General features: G+C 44.0%; 1 protein-coding gene across 30 annotated transcripts in view; it reads right to left on the bottom strand.

Annotated features, from left to right (window-relative positions):
• LOC143325537 (protocadherin alpha-C2-like) overlaps positions 1 to 20315 on the bottom strand; it is a 190493-nt gene that overhangs the window by 16854 nt on the left and 153324 nt on the right. The window contains exon 1 of one of the 30 annotated variants that reach the window (XM_076738676.1): positions 17284 to 20299. The exons of 28 other annotated variants lie outside the window; for them this stretch is intronic. In XM_076738676.1, the coding sequence (XP_076594791.1) occupies positions 17284 to 19659 (2376 nt within the window). In that variant the 5' untranslated portion in view covers positions 19660 to 20299. Of the gene's footprint in view, positions 1 to 3299; positions 6724 to 17283; positions 20300 to 20315 lie in introns of those variants that run through there. One more of the 30 variants, XM_076738662.1, reaches the window with a different exon arrangement.

The following is a 20315-nucleotide window of genomic DNA, read 5'->3' as shown; positions in this document are numbered from 1 at the left end:
ACTCCAACAACCCACTGACCCTGACACTGTGAAACATAGGCCCTGAGCTACACGTTCAGGGGTCAACTCAGATTAGGCTGGTCATGGTATGTTTCATTATCATGGAAGCACTGCAGAACTCTCACACTGATGTGTGTGGTGATGACACACTACATGCAAAGCTACAGCTCTTTATGTAACGCTCTCGATGACTTACTCTCTATTCTCTATGAACATATTTAAAAATGTGAAAATCAGTCATCTCAAAAAGACTAATATATCCAGACATTTTTCATCAATGCTGGATCATGGCTTCTGAACAGATTCTGCTGTATTTTTCCTTCTCACCCCTCCCTCCTGTTCTGCCTCTGTACATTCACCACCTCTTCTCCTGTGCTGTTGAGTTCTTTCTCCCTGTTACATTCTCTTTACACTGATCAAAACCTTGTGTTTCACTGGCACACACGCTGCCTGAGTCAGTCTGACACATCTCTCCATGGTAACTATGCAGAGCCCAGTCTACATTTTACCCTGCACCCACGGCCCGCTGTCATTTCACTCCTGTGAAGGTCACAGGTGGAGAGAGGAGGGGGGATGGGAGGGCAGATATCAGATTAACCCCCTCGGCCCTGCATCTAGAGTCAGACACATCACACCAGAGGGGCACAAAGGGACACCACATCATTACAACTGGCATCCCAATATGAGACTTCAATGTGTGTGCTTCTAGTAAATTCTATTATCACAAATATATGAAGACTACAACATTAAGAAATTTGAGGTTAGAGGACTAAAATTCACAAGTGGTTGACATTCGTCTGTCAGATCAAGCTCAAGGTGCAGAAAAATGGGGTATTAACCTCACCACATAACTCAGATGAGATTGCATTTTCTCTCATTTCAACCTAAAGCACTGACAGAGCTAAACCAATCTGACTGAGGGTACAAAATTCCCCCTGCTTGGCCATGCAGCTCATAAGAGACCCATTTGCAATCCCATTTCTTTTCAAATATGACAGATGTTCACTTGCTGCTGAAGCTGCATTGACCTCCGTGAGTCTGCAGTGGACATTCATCATCCTTGAAATCCAATATTTGGTCTTAATGAGAGAAGCCTGGTATTCCTCCTGGAGTCAATCAAACAGAGCAGAATGTGCACAGGGAGACAGAGCACTGCAGCATTGGAGACACTTATCCATAATGACAACTGAGGATGCACCTGATAATCTAAAGACAATCGCTCTTCACAACACAGCCAGTGGCCAGATTGATAGTATAGATTGATATTGGAAGGAAGAAGATGTTGATATCGTAGTAAAAGCACAATTAAACAATAGCTCTAATTTTAGCTTTTTGCACAATGCATGGGAAGACAGTGAGACAAAAAACATTCAAAGTAAGACCAGATTGTCCACAAATGGGACTAAACGGCTTTGCTAAATGTTTGCCCTGTTGCGGCATGCCAGTGGCCGAAGGGAGAGGTTGGCCGTATGGTGTTTATGGGGGTAAGCGTGCACACACACACATACACACAGTTGCACATACACACAAGCATCTGGAACCTAAACAGTCTAATATACTCCTAAGGGATGACATACATGCAAAACTAGACTGTTACCAGTCACTGTTGCAACACAGGAAATAGAAACAAAAACAGAAGAAAAAAAGGTTGTATTTTGTATTGAGGAGGAGAAATCAATACATTGTGTTTCATCACTGGAAAGCTAGAAACCAAATTAAGTGGAAATAGAAAAGAAAATCCCATGGGTTCTTAGGGTATTCATTTCCTTGCCTGGCTGTACATTGTAAATCAGGGAATAAAGGCAGCTTTTGGTTTGGCAACTCAACCCTTTTCTCGCCTATTTCTCCTTTCTTCCCTCTCCCTCTGAGTGAACACTCCTAGCATGGATACAGAGCTCACACCTCTGCCATCAACACTGTGTCCAATCACCTTTCATCCCCCGCCTCATCTGAGCGGAGCCAGCCAATCCACACACAATACAGAGAAACACATCGCTGCCAGTTAATTGCATAGCAAGAACAAACATGACTGGCATTTAATGAGGAACATGCAACGTGTTAACAGAATAATTATCTTAAGCATTTCTTTACTCCTGTTTTTATCACTTATTTTCTCTAATGTCCTTTTGTGCACTGCACAGACAGACCCAGAGAGGCTCTGGGGCAAACACTAACATGCAGAAAACAAATCATGTTTGTTTAATCCTAATAATACTGTTTGTTTTACTACAACCACAAATGATGCAAACAACTCTGTGCATGGTGTCATAAACCTTTTACATGGGAAATTACAATGATACCATGAAATGAAGCCCCAGTCTAAATAAAACTCATTCCTGCCTTCTTCACTGATTCCCAAACTCTGGCTTACCTCTCAGTATGAGAGAGGTACGTGACCAGAAGAGGATATTTTGGTGCAGTGTGACTGGTGGCCCTCGTAGCTGGTGAGGGCTGCACTATATCCCAGGCTCTCCCTGTCTTAGAAATGGCCACTGAATGCCCCCTGGACCTGCTGGATTTGAATACTGTGGCACACAGCCCACAGTGGACAAATGACACTGGCTGTGTGGGGTCATAGGTGAGCAAGCCACTGAAATCTACTAGTTTGTTTTGAAAAGAGAATAAGGAACAGGGAGCAGAGACAGAGCGTGAGAGACGGTTTTTGAAAAATACTTTGATTACAGCTCTATGCAGAACTGTGGAGGACTGGTGCACTTTAACATCTTGTACCCTGAATCACAAAACAACTGGTCTTTAGTTAGCGCGGCATACACACAGACACACACACGAAGACTCTATCCACCACATCCAGCAAATAAGAGTACGCCCACCTGCCCACTGAAATAAACACACAAACCAGAGAAGCTACCCACACTTGGGTATGCCATCTTAAGATGCAGACCTGAAGATAAATAGCACATAATGTACAAAACACTAAAGATAATAATGGAAGCATATAAACAAAATGGTGGTATCTCTGTCTTCACTCCAGTAGACACAGGTCATATGAATTTGTTTTAGAGAGAAGATTAAGCAGATCCTTGCAGTGATACAATTTTTTACCTTTAAACCCAATAAATGTTCATATTCCACACAAAACTATCTGAAATAACAGCAAGAAAGTACAACTTTTAAAACTTAGAGCTATAAATATCAACTGCATTCCTACTGCAAGAACACCGCCCTAGAGCAAAACCTGAACCATAAATCTTTTTCCTTTTATGGCTGACGCTTTGTGTGTGTCAGTTATTGTGAGGCAATCTAAAGTAACAAACACAGAGATCACACCAGACACACACCTGAATGGCAGTTGCGTCTGGCATACTGAGACGCCGTACAAATATCTGGCTCTGTCCGCTGTGGCTGGTGACGTAGCCCGAGCCCCAGGTGCCACTGTGAGGCCGTCCCGTGTTGTAGAACATAAAAGTGTCACTTCCTGACGTGGCGGTCAGGCATGTCTTGTAACAGTATGTTTTGGTCAAAGACCCATTTCCCCGCACTTCAATATAATGCGGTTCCACTTTAAGGTCACGGCGCAGGGCCACATTGTTATTTGGTTGCCCTCCACCGCCACCACCACCACCACCTCCTCCTCCTCCTCCTCCTCCTCCTCCTCCACCTCCTCCACCTGCAGGTCTTCCTCCGCCCCCACCACCACCTGCTGGAGTGCCACCCTCTGGAACACTTTTCTTGGAAACACAACATGGAGAGCAGGAGCCAGGCTGGGTGCAGTAGGCATGGCAACGCACAATGGCCAGCACAAAGACGGTGACCAGGAACACGAAGGTTGTGGCACTCAGGGCAATGATGAGGTAGAGGGTGACATTGGAAAACATTAGGGGGCTGTTGGGCCTGATGATGCGCTTGGGGTCAGGGGTCAACTTCGGTGGCAGCTCCATCACGTGCACATGGATGGTGGCGGTGGAGGCAAGTGGCGGTAATCCGTTGTCGCGGACCAGAACTGTCAGTACAAAGGAGGTGGAGTTGTCCTCGATGACACGCCTTGTGGTACGGATCTCACCTGTGTACTCATGCACCTTAAACAGGTCAAGGTCTGTGTTGGTCTGTTCCAGGGAAAAGAGCAGCCAAGCATTCTGCCCTGCATCACCATCCCATGCCGTCACCTTGCTGACCAACACTCCTGCCTCAGCATTTTTCATCAGCGTCTCTGTGGTGCGGCTCCCGTTGGCAGGTGGGTAGACTATCCTGGGCGCATGGTCATTCTGATCCATAATGTAAACATACACTGTGGCTACACGGCTGAGGGGAGGCACACCATTATCCTGGGCTTTAATCTGAAAGTGAAACTCTCTCAGCTTCTCAAAGTCAAAGGCTCGCAGGGCATAGGCCTCACCTGTATTAGGTTTGATGCTGACATAGCTGGCTACAGGGATACCATGGTTGTTGTCATTGAGGACTGTATAGGTGATGCGCGCATTTTCTGCAGCATCAGCATCTGTGGCCTTAACGACACACAGAGGTGCACCGGGAGCATTGTTCTCAGTAATATAAACAGTATATGATGTCTGTTCAAAACGAGGTGGGTTATCATTCACGTCTGCAACGTCCACCTTAAAGGTCATTTGAGATGACAGGGGTGGGGTGCCTCCATCTACAGCGTTGACAGTGACATTATAAGATGAGATGGTTTCCCGGTCCAGGAAAGCTGATGTGACGATGGTATAGTGGTTCCGGAAGGACTTGATCTTAAAAGGCAAATGGGGCATGATCTCCAGGGTAACTTGTTTATTTGGTCCAGAGTCACGGTCATTCACACTGATCAATGCTACAACCGTGTCAGCCCGGGCATCCTCACGCACAGGACTGGAAAGTGAAGACAGCACAATCTCAGGAATGTTGTCATTGACATCCAAAACTTCTACAACTACTTTACAGTGTACTGCCACGGGAGCTGGCCCCTTGTCCATAGCCTGTATATACATTTCATATGAGTTTGTCTCCTCATAGTCTATATTGTTTTTCACACGAATTTCCCCCGTGTCTGTGTCCATGGAAAACATCTGCCTGACTCTCTCTGGTGTGTAACTGCTGAAAGAGTAAAAAACATCCCCATTTGGGCCCTCATCTGGGTCTGTTGCATTTAACTTGATGACAAGTGCGCCCTTTGGAGAGTTTTCAAACAGTTTGACTTTGTACACGGAGCTGTCAAACGCAGGCACGTTGTCATTGGCATCAAGGATACGTACATTGATTTTGGCCGTGCCAGTTCGCTGTGGGGTGCCTCCATCCATTGCTGTCAGGATTAGTTGATGAGAGGGCATCTGTTCGCGGTCAAAGGGCTTTCTGAGAATAAGCTCGATGTGCTTGTTGTTGGAAAAGGGCTTAATAGAGTCAAGGGTGAGGTGGTCGTTTGGGCTGAGGCGGTACTGCTTCACAGAGTTGGAGCCGTCATCTGCATCCTGAGCTCCCTCGATGTGGAACCGCGACCCGGTGAGGGCGGACTCTGACACCTCAAGCTGATATTCATCTCGAGGGAACTGTGGCGCGTTATCGTTCACGTCCAAAATCTCCACCTCCACGTTGTGCACCTCCAGTGGATTCTCTAGTACCACCTCCAGGTTGCGTGAACAGGTGCCACTGAATTCACAAACTGTCTCTCGGTCAATGCGGTCACTCACCACCAGCTTCCCGGTTTTGTGATTGATGGTGAAATATCTCCGGCCACTGTCCGACGTGATTCTGATTCGTCGTGTGGAAAGTTTTCTCAGGTCCAATCCCAAATCTCGGACAATGTCACCGACCAATGCCCCGTTCTCCAGCTCCTCCGGAATGGAGTATCGAATTTGTGCATTCGTAAGGCCACTGAGTACGAAAATAACCAAATATAAGGAAAAAGGCACATTCTCCGTTACACTGTAACAGCATCGCGCCGTCACAGCCATCGCAGGCAGGCAGAATTTGCAGACGGGTTTGAGAAATCTTTCCGCCTTTTCAGCTTGCTGTGCGTCCCCACCCGCCTCATTAAAAACGAGGGAATAGTCCGCGCATAACTCCGACTATGTGCACGGCGACCACCGCATCCTCCCCGGTGCCAGTCTAAAGGGAATTTTCCCCTGTGCATCCATGTTTTCCTTTGTCTGTACGGGTGCTGTTTTTAAATTTCTCTATCCTCCGAGCAAGGCTGACTTTCACTGATGCTGCCTATTGGTCTCTCTCTCTTTCCCTCTCTCTCTCTCTCCCTCCCTCCCTGCGATGTGGTGATGGTGTCTGTGGGCAAAAGGGGAGGGGGAGTCACTCGCTCAAACGGTGCTGGCTGCATTTCAGCACCTCCGATAAAACGATCGAGCACCATCTAATAAAAATAAAAAGCTGAAAGACGAAAAGACTGGAGTTTTATCTATCTACACATCTGGACTACGCACACGGAGCGGCCATTGTCATCTGCAGGCTGATTTCGATTAAATGAATTCGACACAGTCGTTTTCCCTCTTTTTGTCAGTGCCACCGCCCTTTTCATTGTGCGCTGGGAAACTGATTTATGAACCAGCCTGGCGATTAGACGTCCTCAGTGATGAAAACACACTATTACCCAGGAGCCAAACGGAAAAGCAGATTTTTGATACATACACATGATATTTTGGAGATAAAAGGAAACAGAAAAGCAAAAAGAGCAATTGGTTTTAGTGCAGCAAGTCTCAGTTCAGTTCAGCATTATGATTTTAAAGAAGGGGATTTATCAGTGTATATATCGCAACCAAAGGAATTGGACAGGTGAATTGATTAGTGTGCTTGAGGCTGTTCTCTGCCTGTTTTCAACCACACAGCCATCAGACCAATAGTGCTGTATACCTGGCTGTTTCACCTTGTGTCTGTTCACGAGCTCAGCTCTGGGACACGGGGGACTTCTGTCAGCACAAAAACATGTTCTGTTCCTTCATATCACTTTTCTCCTCAGGGACGTAGCACAAAAATCTGGACCCTGTACATAAGCATTCTCTATATGGGCCTCTTCCTGCATCTACGGCTATTCTAGTATCTTTGTGGGCACCTGAGCACCCTGTACAGTCAGTCCCCTTTTCCCTCCCTGTCCTATGTCCCTGCCACATTACAGCTGACAGTGCTTTCTGCTTACACCACTACTGGATGTGGGTGCTGCAAAGTGCTTTGTGACACATGCTCATTGTCATATAAAATTCAAAGCCTGTGACAATCATGAGGATATCTTCACTGTTGACGACGATAAACGGTTCACAGACAAGATGCTCCAGATGTCACCCTTTTCCTGATCTGACAAAAATGCAACACTTGTCTCTCATAGGCAGTAGTGACTACACACACATAAAGCCTGCAAGACCTAATGTGTAAAAACATCACAAATTCATCACATCTTGGAAGGATTTTCTTTCTTTCTTTCTTTCTTTCTTTCTTTCTTTCTTTCTTTCTTTCATTCTTTCTTTCTTTCTTTCTTTTTTCTTAACAAATACACTGTTTCCCTGTATTATGCACATTATATCAATATACACTAACCCACAGTTACCAAAACACATCAGTCCCATTTCAAGCAACAAGATGCACATCAGACTCCATTTTTCCCACCAAAGGTCTAAACAACAATGTGTAGAGTAACAAGTCCTCTCATTACCATCCAAGTCATTCTGCTCTGCTGTCCTCTAATTACTCTGGCCTCAGAACCCATGTACCTCAATTAAATTCATATTCAAATTGGATTCAAGTAAACTGGATGATACCTTACCCTATTGCAGTCAACACGACTGAGAGAAATAGAAAAACGTAAAGAGCTACACAGTCGACCGTTTCACGTAAATCTGTCTTGAACAGCCAGAATATCAATACAAATCAGTCTCAGGAACCAGGAACAACAATGATGCATCCAGTAGCGACATTAAAACTGTGTTTCTGTGATCGATTGCCCTTCTTTAAACAAAATGTATGCAGTGAAGGCGTGGCCTTGTGAGAACCTGAGTCTTCTTGATTCACCCTGGCCACTGGGCCAAGACGAACGTCCACTGCCCACATAATCTTTTTTCCTCTTCTGGTGCGATGCCACTCTCACCCACGCCCGGTCTGCCCATGGCGATGACAACGCTTGGCATCTCAGGAGACGGGGAGAAGACAGTGACTCACTCGGATGCTGCTTGTGGATGGGTAGATAGAGAGCGACTCTTCACACTCCGAGGCGACAAGAAGGAGGTGGTGAAATGGGGAGCTGGAGAAGCAGCCAAATGTCCGTTGAAGGAGGACAGATTAGCTACATACAAAAATCCCTTCAGCGAATTTGTAAAATGTGCAAATATGGTATAATTAATCTCTAATGGTATTAGTAGACTACATTAATAACAGACTGTGCATGTTGCACTCAATGTGTATTTCAAATAATCTCATGTGAATATCTATTTTTGCCTATTTGCAGTGTTTATGCAAACCTTGGCATTATCATCCCACTGAGCAGCGGTGATAATACAGAGTTTCTTTCAACCGGTGCGAACAGTCTCTGATGGTTTGCTTGTGTGGTCTGCCATGCTAACAGTGACATTTAGCAGATTTACCCGGTGGGATGTGTGGACCTCCGTGTTTGGCAATGACACAAAAAAGAAAACAGGCGACGTTTATCGCATCAATAACAAACACAGAGCTGGATTTACACCTGACCTTTGCACCTGTCTCTCTCATTCTCCTCCTGCTCTCCCTCTGCTCTTCCAGTGTGTTTGGTATGTTACAACTCTCTCATACCTGTTTCAAATATGCCCATCTGTTTTGCTGTTAATTGCATGCCACTGAGCTGTGGATTATTTCATTTTTCAATCAAGGGTGCTGCAGATAAAGTTATCACCATTATTCCACCTGCAGACAGATGCCTGTATACGCATGAACGAACACTGATTTCAAAGCACTAATTGGTGTTTATTTTTACTGTATCTTGTCTTAAAAAGGGGGGGGGGGGGGGGCTGTCATACCTCCGCTCACCATCTCATTACTTAATTTACCTGACCATGACATTTTTTTGTATTCTCAACCCTCCTCCAGTCTCTCCTTATTCTCAGTCTCCCCAGTCGTCTCTCACCTATACTCCGCACTGTGGAGTGTCTCCAGCTGCACCTCTGACAAATATGTGCTGCTCCAGCTGGGGGCTGGCTGAGGGGCATACTGGGGTCTTAAGTGGAAACACGAGAGCTCATCCCTTTTGCAGACTGAGAAAAAAGTGAGAAACTGGTGAAAAAAAAAGTGGCTTTCTACAGGTAGGCCTGTGATAGATATGGGGAAGAGAGATAATTCAGATTTTAAAAAATGAGACTCCCTCTTTGTTCGTTCTCTCTGTCAGAATATTAACATCCCCAATTTCATCAATTATGCAAGGTGGCCACCACATTAATAACATTCTCTTCACTAAGACTCAACCTCATTAATACTGTAAGCGGCCACTCTAAAAGCCATTCATATTACTTCCCCTCAGAGTCTGTTATCTGGAATCTCCCCTTTCTAATGAGTCAGATGACAGCACAGATCCACAGACGACCGGGTCACGGCTGGGCTATCATGAAGCAGGACTTGTTACATCACTCCCTCAGTCAACACATATACACACAAAGGAAGTCATGCAAACTTAAAAGGCATTTGTGTCTGTAGGCATGTATGAAGACATACCCTCAGGCAGTGTAAAACACAACTACAAAACACAAATATCCAAGGACAACATTATTTTGTCTCAATGAATGTGAGAGCATATTTGGCTGTTGTTTTCTCTCACTCTTAAATGGCAGGGAATAGCCATCAAGTGCTCTGATAAACAGATGCACTGACTGCAGGGAACAGGAGCATGCAGGCTTCTTAAAGGTTATACTGACAACACCTACTGTTTCACAGGTAATGTTCATAACGTACTTCACTTTAAAGCACTCAGGTAAGGAGGTAGAAGATTATTATTCACATCCATAATTAAAGAAGCTGACCCAAAATTTTCAAACCCATGTTTTCCAGTCAGGACCTTATGTCATAAAGCATTGGCTTCGTGGGGCAACAGTTACATTGTGTTATGGAATATGTTGTTACTGGTAAATTGCTATGTGCACAAATACCATTCTCATTTTTTTTTATGCTAGTAAAGATAAGGTGAGCAAGAAAAATAGAGGAAATGTCTGCAGGCTATTGGGCAGCAGTGTTTGTGGTGTCAGGAAATGGGCTTTCAGATTTCGCAAATCTAAAAGGACATTAATACATTCACAAAACAGACAGAGACAGAAACAGCATCCTGAACAAATGTGTTACAAAATAAAGGCTATCATTGGTGGGTGTGGTCATTGGATGTATCAAAAAATAATGCTGAGTCTATATATTTAACATCACCAAGCCTATTAACAATTAATCAAATGGGCATTACGGTGTGTTCATGTGGTCCTTTAATTCTTTTGCTGAAACCAAAATATAAAATGTCTGACAAGAAAACATCTTTGGCATAACTGTCACAATCATTGTATATTAATTATGCCTCATGAAAGAAGGAAAGAAAGTCAATGCCAATAGCACTGCAAATTTAACCCTACTGTATGTGTGGGAGAGGCAGGCTGAGCAAGAGGGAACAGAGGTGAGAGAGACAGTGAAATTGGTCCCTCTGTTGGATTAAATCGGTAGTACAAGGGTTGGACATGTGATCATCACCCCACTGCCCATCCATACAGACTTTCTCATTAAGCCAAAGCACTAAAACATAATCCCATGTATGAGTGTGTATGTGCGTTTGAGAGAGAGATAGAGAGAGGGGGATAAGAGGGAGCGACAGAGAGACCGAAAGAGAGAAGGAGGGCAGAGACATCACACTGCAGTGGCAGTCATTTTCTCTCTCATTTCCAATACAGTGACCGCAATGGATGAAGCAAGTTATAAGGCAAGGCACCCTCCAGAGGTGAGACGAGAAAGAGCAGTTGAAAGCACATTGATGGTAGAATCTATAGCACAGCCGCCTGTCATCGGTACACAGGGAAGTCATATGTGTATTCACCAAAATGATACATTTATCAGATACACATCACATAAACACTTAAGAGGTAGATTCTAGTGCAAAATGGTCCATAGATAGAACAAAGCCAGCTGATCTCAAACATTTTGTCTCAAAGGCTATGAAATAATAAAAAAAGGAAATAAACAGCCGTCTATCACAACCCATTCTAGTTTTGCTCACTCATTTCATCAGCGTCACTCTTTGACATGAAATGAAAAATGCGTAGAAAATTACACTCCCAAAACCCAAAATACAGACTGGTATTATTTAGTAAATAGGTTTATAACATTATAAAGGAGCTGTGTTTCTCATACCTTCATCTTATCATACTTTTCTCTTTGCCCAAGAACTTTTGTTTCTAAATCTCCAAAACAAAAGTCCCACGATAACCACAATCCTTTTACTCAGGTGGACACAGTAAGCGGGTGGAGGAGGCATCCTCTGTTTGTTTCTGCTGATCCCTTGTGTACCTTGCTTTCAAAAATAAAGGGCATGAGAGAACTAAAAGCAGTACAAATCCCTCCCTCTGGGGCCCTGCAAGGGTTAAACAGTTCCTTGGTTGTCCTGGTTCAGCCTGTGCATAAATCAAACAGATTCTTGTTGTGGCACTGAACAAAGCTATCAGGAAACGCAGGCAGGCTTTGGATACTTCCCTCTTAGGATGCCCTGGCTTTGTATCCTTGCCGAATGGGAAAGGATGGAACCCGTGGTTCTGAGCATGACAAAGCTAATCTAATGACTGCAACAACATCCCGATGCTACTAAGAGGGAGCATGGATGGAGGACGGTTTGGTGGTAGTGGGGGAGATGGGGAGGGGTGGTGATAAGTTCTTCCTTTTATCTGTGACCAATTGTAAGCTTGTGATGTTCTCACTCAGCTGCAGGGCCTGTATTTAATGTGTTTTTTTTGTCCATCTCATCCTCAAAAACTCCAGTTTTCTCACTATCTCATGCTCAAGGTTTGAGCCTGTGCTGCTGTATTTGTGACTTCCTCTAAAATCCTTTCCCTTTTAAGAACCGATTCTCTAATCTCACATACTTTTCCCTGACTTGCTCACTTCCTTTACCCTTGTCTGACTTGGCAGTTTTGCTTAAGATGCTGCACATCTCTGGTTGGCATCCTTGTCTTCATCATGCATCTTTCTCTTTGTCTCTCTCTCCATCTCTCCTGCATCCCTTTGTGTCCACCCTGTTTCCTTCCTGCTTGCGTCTACACAGCACATGCTGGGGTGGATGTGTGGGTGGGGGCGGGGACATACTGGCAGCTCCCTGGAAACAGACTAGTTCATCATTTCATTACAGCTCAGAACAGTCGCCATGGTAACCAAAGATAGCAGTGCTAACCTCTCTCACACAAAGGACACACCCTTGTGAAGGAGAAAAACAGGAAGTGCTACATAATGTGTGTGTCTGACAGACAGAGACACATAAAGAAGAATAAATGTATTTTCCTTATTTCTTTATTTATCACTCTGCTGTTCTGTCCCTTTGTATTAAACCTGGTGAAGTAAAGACATGTCTACGTCATGCTTTTGGTCCATCTGTTGGACCCATCTGTGTAATCCTCCAAAATGACTTAGGTGAATGGCTCTACAGTAGGACTGCAATCTCTGAGCTGTGAACCACTTCACTCTCTGCCTCACCCAGAATAATGTACTATAGAATCAATAATTTAATGCATTTTGCAGCACTGGGGGAGGCAGAGTTAGAAGCTATTATCGGATGCACACTCTAAATCCCTTGTCATCAACTTATGCATACTGACAAAAGGCTATTGCTCTCTCAATAGTTGCTCAGAGTGTATATATTATTATCATCGTGTTTCTATAAAACATCCACAGCATCTGCTGTGCCCAAACAAGCACACTCTTACAGCTCCATGAAAACATCCTGTGACACGACACGCCGACACAGACACACGATGTTCTGATGGCTGCATGGATAAAAGCCTCTCCTCATCCGCCCTGGCCCTTTACCCCGCCCAGCCGGTTTGGCTGTGACTGACAGTAGGTGTTGTCAGCCCCCGCCCAGCCGCAGAGCAGAGCAGGAGGGAGAGCTGAGCCGAGCGGAGCTGATACCTCGATCGGTACTGAAGCTCCCTGCTGCTGCTATTGCTGCAGCGAGTAGCGGAAAATTACCTGCCCCTCCCCCATCTCTCCCTCACACACCCACAGAGAGCTGCAGCATACAAAACACATACTGAACCACTTTTACGCAGAGACAGCTCCAGGCATTGTTTCAGGAACCACAGTATGGACAGCTTGTGCACGCAGCAGAGACTGTATCGGAGAAGGAACGAGGCAACTCCCAAACACAGGTCCATTCAGATGGCGCACGTAGCGCGCTGCCATCTTTAAATCACACGCTGACCCACTTAAAAGCTTCAAATGCCCATACGCATCGCCTGCAATATATAAGGTCTGTTTGAGAGCGCAGAAAGCCCTGGTTCAGTCTCCTTCACACTGAACCAACCAAACGAATGCAGTTATGACAGCTCTGGCCATGCTTGTTTGTGCTGTACCACTCCCTGAAATGAGGTCACTTCGTCTGAGTGGCTCAAAGCATCACAGATCCTGCACAACACAATGTACAGTGAGCTTCACCGGGGATATCTGAACACATTCCACCGGTTAGGCGCAAAGCCTAAATGCCACGACAACATACATAAACAAAGCTAGAATTGACCTTGCAAATGCAATCAAAACAGAACACGTGAGGCGCATCCCTGCTGCTTGGCTTTCACGGATCTGGGTTACCTCTACACTGTATACACATTAGGGATGTTAATGAAAATATATTAGATCGTGTTTACAGTGCTCTAACGCTGATAGCACACATGTCTGCAGAGATGAACGTTAATTCCCTGTTAGTTCTCTCAGCTGCTCCCCTTCTCAGAGAGTGCTGTGAAGGAGAGGGGGAGGGGAAATAGGTCTGGCAGCATGGTGGGGGAGGAGAAAGAGAAAAAGCAACTGGCATGAAGTGAATAATATGGATGTCTTGATTTTGCAGAGCAAAAGAAATGGGGATGTGGAGCAAGCGGGCATAATAAAAACAAGAAGAAGAAGGAATTATAACTACAACGAATAGCCCTAATTGTACAGAAATTGGAGGGTGTGAGCATGTTATTTTAACAAACAACATCTAAATATTTGTGCTAAGCAGTTCCATTTTTAGAGCAGAGAATAAACAGCCAGGGAAGACAATTAATTCCATATAGGCCCACAAGTCTTTCATATTCAAACTGAAAAGATGGCTTGGCAAAAAGCGACCCCTTCTCAGGGTGTTAATCTATTTTTAGAAATACATGATCACACACTACTCTAACTGTGTTTCTAAATACACCAGGGTCTTGAAGTGCAGTTCCTAGCAGCTGTAATATTAAGATAAAGGGGCATGACGTAATAAGTTGAAAACACAAGCCTGAATTACAGGCCAATTTAAAATAATAACAATAAAAATAAAGTATAAAAATGAAGTAGATTTTCTGGGTGGAATTCAGAGATATGAGTACAAACAAGCAGTACAAACAGTGGAGAATATAAAGCTCTAATGGTGATTAACAGCAAGGATGATGTGTGACTCTAGAGAAGCTGATGGAAATCTCTCAGGAGAAACACATTCAATTACCAGACTAGAGCAAATTTGAGCAGAGCAGTATCAAAGAAAAAAAAAAAATCAGATTACTCCAGATTAGAGAATAAAGCTAAAGAGCTACAGTTCCAAGCCTGGGAGAATCAAAGGCCCTACACACCCATGGTCCACACACATGGGTGTTTTCACTTGCTTTGCTTAATCAGTCCTCCACTGAAGACAGTGTGGGCATGTACAAATTGTGCTTGACTGACAAAACATCACTTTGATGTGGGACAAATTACACCTTCATCATTCTGAAAGACCTTTTTCCACAGAAAACATTTTTGATATGAACACAGGAGGAGGAGTAGGTATAAATAATACATCCATTGGTATCTGAATTTAATTTATCTATACGTGAATCAGTGTTTTTCCTACAATGACAAGTCAAAATGTCTGCTGTGGAAACAGTGAAGGAATACACTGGGATTGGTCCCCTCACATAAATGACTGCTCCTTAACTTCAACCTGAGCTGAGAGCTAGTAAACCAGAATGACTGAAGAAAACACCTGTGTAAATGTGTAGGGCCATATACACTAAAGTCTGAGCGACATACAAGGACAAGCTAAATCAGCTAACTGTATGCACACAGAGAAAGCAACATTGACTGGAAATTATTATTTTTTCTTAACAGATAAGCCTTGTGATTATATCTAGCCAATTAGAGGAATTAGTCTCGAAAGGCTGATGAAGCCTGCAGTTCGAATGCAGAACTAGGACAAATTTGTACAACTGGCTCGAGAAAGCAGACAATAGACAAAATGTGTAGGCTAAACATCTAAATGACAGTGAGTCACAACACCCAAGAATTATAGCTGCTGTCAATAACTCCCCATCAAGTCTAGCCTAATGCTACAGAAACTGATGACTATCCATCTCAAAACATGTCAACTTGAGGTTCTGGTCTATTGAACTTGTTTCACAAAGCACAGAATGAAACAAGTCACCATAGGTCATGTAGAAGCTGGTCACTAGCTCTGTTTACGTATGGCAGCTTTGCCATGCCCCGGTGCACATGAAAGAAACAAGGTTTGTAAATAGCCAAATCTTAATTACAGGTAATGTCAATGGACCAAGTGAGGACTATTTCTTTGACATAAAATCAAAGTGTAGATGGTTTAAGGAACTTGTAAGGTAACAACAATCAAGACTCACTCAGATGGACTGCGGCGATTTTCATGGCAGACAATACAACTCGCGAAACCCACAACGCCATCACTGGCCTAAAGCGAAGGTAAGCTTCAGATGCTTGCAACACAGCCTTGAGCCATCAGTGGCAGCACTGAGCGCAGTGCGGCAGACCCACAATTGATAAGCGAAGAAGAAATGGCGGCCAGATGGCGGAAATGGCGTCAGAGCGGGAATCCGACAGCAAACTTGAAAATGACGAGGGGAGAGGATTTAAAAATAAAAAAGAAAAGGAAGAATAAGACCGTGTTTCCAGTCGGTCAACGAGTAAATTTAGATGTTTATCTGGAGCAGATGATAGCATTGACAAAAATGGAAGATATTTTCAAGGATTTACATCGGGATTGATGTCGGGAAGTTTGTCGGAGGGAAACTTGGAGACGTTCGCGGTGGAATTGAAGAACTGGGTTTGTCCTCGTCGAGTGTGTATCAAAGAGAGAGAGATAAAGCCCGGACGATTCGTACTTTTGGATGTCATGGCTGTGTAAAGTTTCCCATTCGGATGAGGAGGAAGGAAGAAGCGAATGGTAAGTGACCAACGCTTTCCTAAATGACGAAATGACTTTGGGTGTTTTGTGTGTTTTTTTTTTCTTTGCAATGGTGATAACAACATGTGCTGCTGGAAATGTCAGAAAGAATTAGGATTGTGCTGGACGCTGACAGGAATGCGTTGGACATGTTCAAGTGTCTCCTGGACTCTTGCTAAGATGGCGGCGCCCTGTTTGGCTGCGGCTGCATGGGCTCGCGACAGTTACGGATATACTTGTGTGTGTGTGTGTGTGTGTGTATATAAATATATTTTACATATTTTTAATCCTGTGCTGAGCCTATTGCAACTTAATTTCGGTCGGTGTGCACTCGTTGTTTCCTGAATGACAATAAGGTCTAGTCCAACTTAGAAACTTCTCCACCCCTGCAACAAAACTTTTTCCAAACTGTTATAATGTACATCTGCCATCAGACGAATCTCCTCTTTGCTTTCAGCTCCATCACGCGCTAAATAAGCTTGTGAAGCGATATTAAGCACTTAATTGCCCGTCGTCATTCATTCAGCCAAAACGATGAAGACAGACTTTTGCTGCTTGCTACTGTTGCTTTTCACAATGTTACTCAGAGCTTGCGTTTCCACAAGATAGACCTACTTTATTAAGTTATTTCCATGACTACTTTTACTTCATTATCTGTTGATGTGAAGTGAAAACTTGTGTTTTTAATTGTAGTTTTTGGCAGCATTACACCCAGGGCCCCTAGACGAGTTTTGTGATGTGCTTTGTGGGACGGCCCATTGTGACAAAGACGCTCGAACAGGCCTCTGTGATTTCAGCACCATGGATAGCGCCAAAGGCAGCCAGACAAGGGAGAAAAAGTAGGTTAAAAAAAAAAGAAGCACAGCAGAGCGAGTAATTTCAATACTGGAGGAGGCGGTGTATGCAAAAGTTACAACAATAATTGTCTATGCATTCGTTTGGGACGAGTTGCATCTTACCTTTTCTTTATTTGGTAAAGTCTGAGTTCTTGTAAAAGTGTCTCCTCCGTTTATACTGATAAGTTCCGCATCTGCAGGCGGAAACGGTGCGGGGAAAACCACTACGTCACTCTTGAGCGTGTCTGAGCTGAAACACACGTCATACTGCTGAGTAGATTTGGAGTAAGACCAGCTCCCGTCAGGGTGGGTGGTGATCATTGGGGCGCTGTACCTGCTGAAATTGCCGTCTGTCCTGTGGCATTTGACAGCTATTAAACTGATGAGGCTGAGCAGAAAGATGACTGAGACCGACACAATGGCGATCAGCAGATACAGGTTTAAATCCGAGAAGCTGTCCTCCTTCACGGGCACATGTCTGAACTGAGTCTGGATGTCAGCTGTGCTTTCTACCACCGCCACGTCAATAGACACAGTAGCTGACAGGGAGGGTTCTCCGTTATCAGACACCAACACCACCAAGGGGTGAGTTTTCAGGTCATTGTCACTCATTCTCCTCTTAGTCCGGATTTCTCCGGTGCTGGTTCCAATCCGGAAGAGGTTGTTTCCTTTGGGCTCAGACAGGTGATAAGAGAGCAGCGCATTGTATCCAGAGTCTGCGTCTACAGCCCTGATCTTTGCCACAAAGTATCCCGCTTCAGCAGAATAGGGGATGCTCTCACTGTTAACGGAGCCATGCTCAGAATATGGCGCGAGAATCGTGGGACTGTTGTCATTTTCATCCAGAATTAAAACGTTGACAGTTACGTTGCTGCTGAGCGGAGGAACACCAGAGTCTGTGGCCTGAACTTTGAAGTGAAACGTCTTTAACTCCTCATAGTTAAAAGACTGCAGGTTGATGATATCTCCAGTCTCCGAGTTGACGTTAATAAGTGACCCTATTAAATTGTTTTTATGATTATTATTAATTACTGAAAACGTTACTTTTGCATTTTCGTCTACATCCGGATCATCTGCAGTCATAGTGTAGATTACAGCGCCTACGGGACTGTTCTCTTTGACGAAAATGTTTATGACAGGCTCTTGAAAACGAGGTGCGTTGTCATTGACATCAGAAACGTGGACTGTAATAACGCTTGTACCGGAAAGAGGCGGAACTCCTTCATCAGTCGCTGTTATTGTGACATTATACTGAGACGCTCTCTCTCTGTCTAGAGTTCCGTCGACGACCAAAGAATAATGATTCTTATATGTGTTCTTTATTGTGAACGGCACTGAATCAACTATTCTAACCTGAACAACGCCATTTTTATCTGCGTCGATATCTCTCACAGTTATAAGTCCAACCATTGTGTCGAGGGGCGCGTCTTCCCTCACTACGTTGACTAAAGATGTTACTGATATTTCTGGTGGATTGTCATTAACATCCGTGATTTCAACGAGTACTTTACAATGAGATGCTCTTGGACTTGACCCTTTGTCTTTCGCTTGGACACGGATTTCAACTGCGTTGCTTTTTTCGTGGTCCAATTCACCATTGACCGTGATCTCTCCCGTTAGGGGATTAATGGCAAATTTGTCAACATCATTATCACTGTCGTGATTGATAAAGGAATACAGTATTTCTCCATTTGGCCCCTCATCTAAATCCTGGGCATGCACAGACATTACGGTTGCACCGTGCGGCGTGTTCTCGCGCACTGTGGCTTTGTACAGCGACTTGTCAAATATTGGAATATTATCATTTACATCTTGTACATTAACGGTGATATGTAGCGTGCCGGATTTAGGAGGTTTTCCTCCATCCACAGCTGTCAGTGTTAGTTTAATAACAGCTTGTTTCTCACGGTCCAAAGCTTTCTGCAGTATCATTTCAGCGGACATTGTCGGCTCTCCACCGTTCTGCACATCCAGAGTGAAATGTTCATTTTGACTCAGCTTGTAGTTTTTGACGGAGTAACTGCCGACATCTGCATCGAAAGCCTTTGCTAGTGTAAATCTTTCACCAGGAAAAGCTGACTCAGACACGTTCAAAACAATCCCCGGTATCCGAAAAGATGGTGCATTGTCGTTTATGTCCACGATTTTAACCTCAAAACGATAGAGATTCAGTGGAGAGTTCACAATGGCTTCCACCTCCAGAGAGCACTTCACATTACGAGAGCAGAGCTCCTCTCGGTCTATTCTGTCTTTCACTAAAAGTATCCCAGTCTTAACATTTACTTCGAAATACCTCGTATTAGGTCCTGAAATCTGAAAACCTCGATTTCCCAGTTCTTGCACGTCTAGATGTAAGTCCTTCGCCAAATTCCCCACAGTGGTACCCGGGCTCGATTCCTCCGTAACAGAATACACAATCTGTGCTGCCGCGATACTCCATATGTGAGATACATGGAACAAAAAATAAATCCAATGCCGGAAAATACTCCGTCGATGCATTCTGCCCAGAGCCTACTAAACAAGTCAGATCGAAAAAATCACCCCAGCAGTAACATTGCTCAGTAATGATACATCCATTTTCAGAGCCCCTTAAATCCGTGAGGATGGTCTGTTGAACGTCGAACAAAGAATTACAAACCTCTCTCTGAGACGAACAGGGAGGAGCGTCACACTCAAAATTAGGTATTTTAACTCTGTGAGCTGAGAGCGACATCTTGTGGTAATGTCGAAGTCAGAGGCAAGAAAAGATGAAAACCGATGAAATAATTAAATTTCATCATTTTGGTGAAATTAAGCAACTCAAAATTCATGTCAATTTGCCGTCAACTGAAAAAGAATCACCTGTCATTCTTGCAAGGATATTTAAAGGGGAATAATCAAAAGACTAAATATCAACAAGTTTTTGGACAGTCCAAAAGTGCTGCAAGCCACAATCAAGGGCTGAAGTGACTGACCAAGAGGTCAACGAGGAACAATTTAATAATGCTTTAAACTTACTACCTTTACAATAATGACACCAATGATTAATTTCAAAATAACATCGTGAAAATTAGATCACTCACAACCACACTTACTGTCAAGGACAACACAATAAAGTCTAAGACTAATCTCCATTATAGATAACTATTGGTAGCCTGTGTTTTATGCACCATCAG

This window comes from Chaetodon auriga, chromosome 9 (genome assembly GCF_051107435.1).
Source record: "Chaetodon auriga isolate fChaAug3 chromosome 9, fChaAug3.hap1, whole genome shotgun sequence".
In the NCBI taxonomy this organism is placed as follows: domain Eukaryota; kingdom Metazoa; phylum Chordata; class Actinopteri; order Chaetodontiformes; family Chaetodontidae; genus Chaetodon; species Chaetodon auriga.
This window is presented reverse-complemented; position numbering and strand designations above follow the sequence as displayed.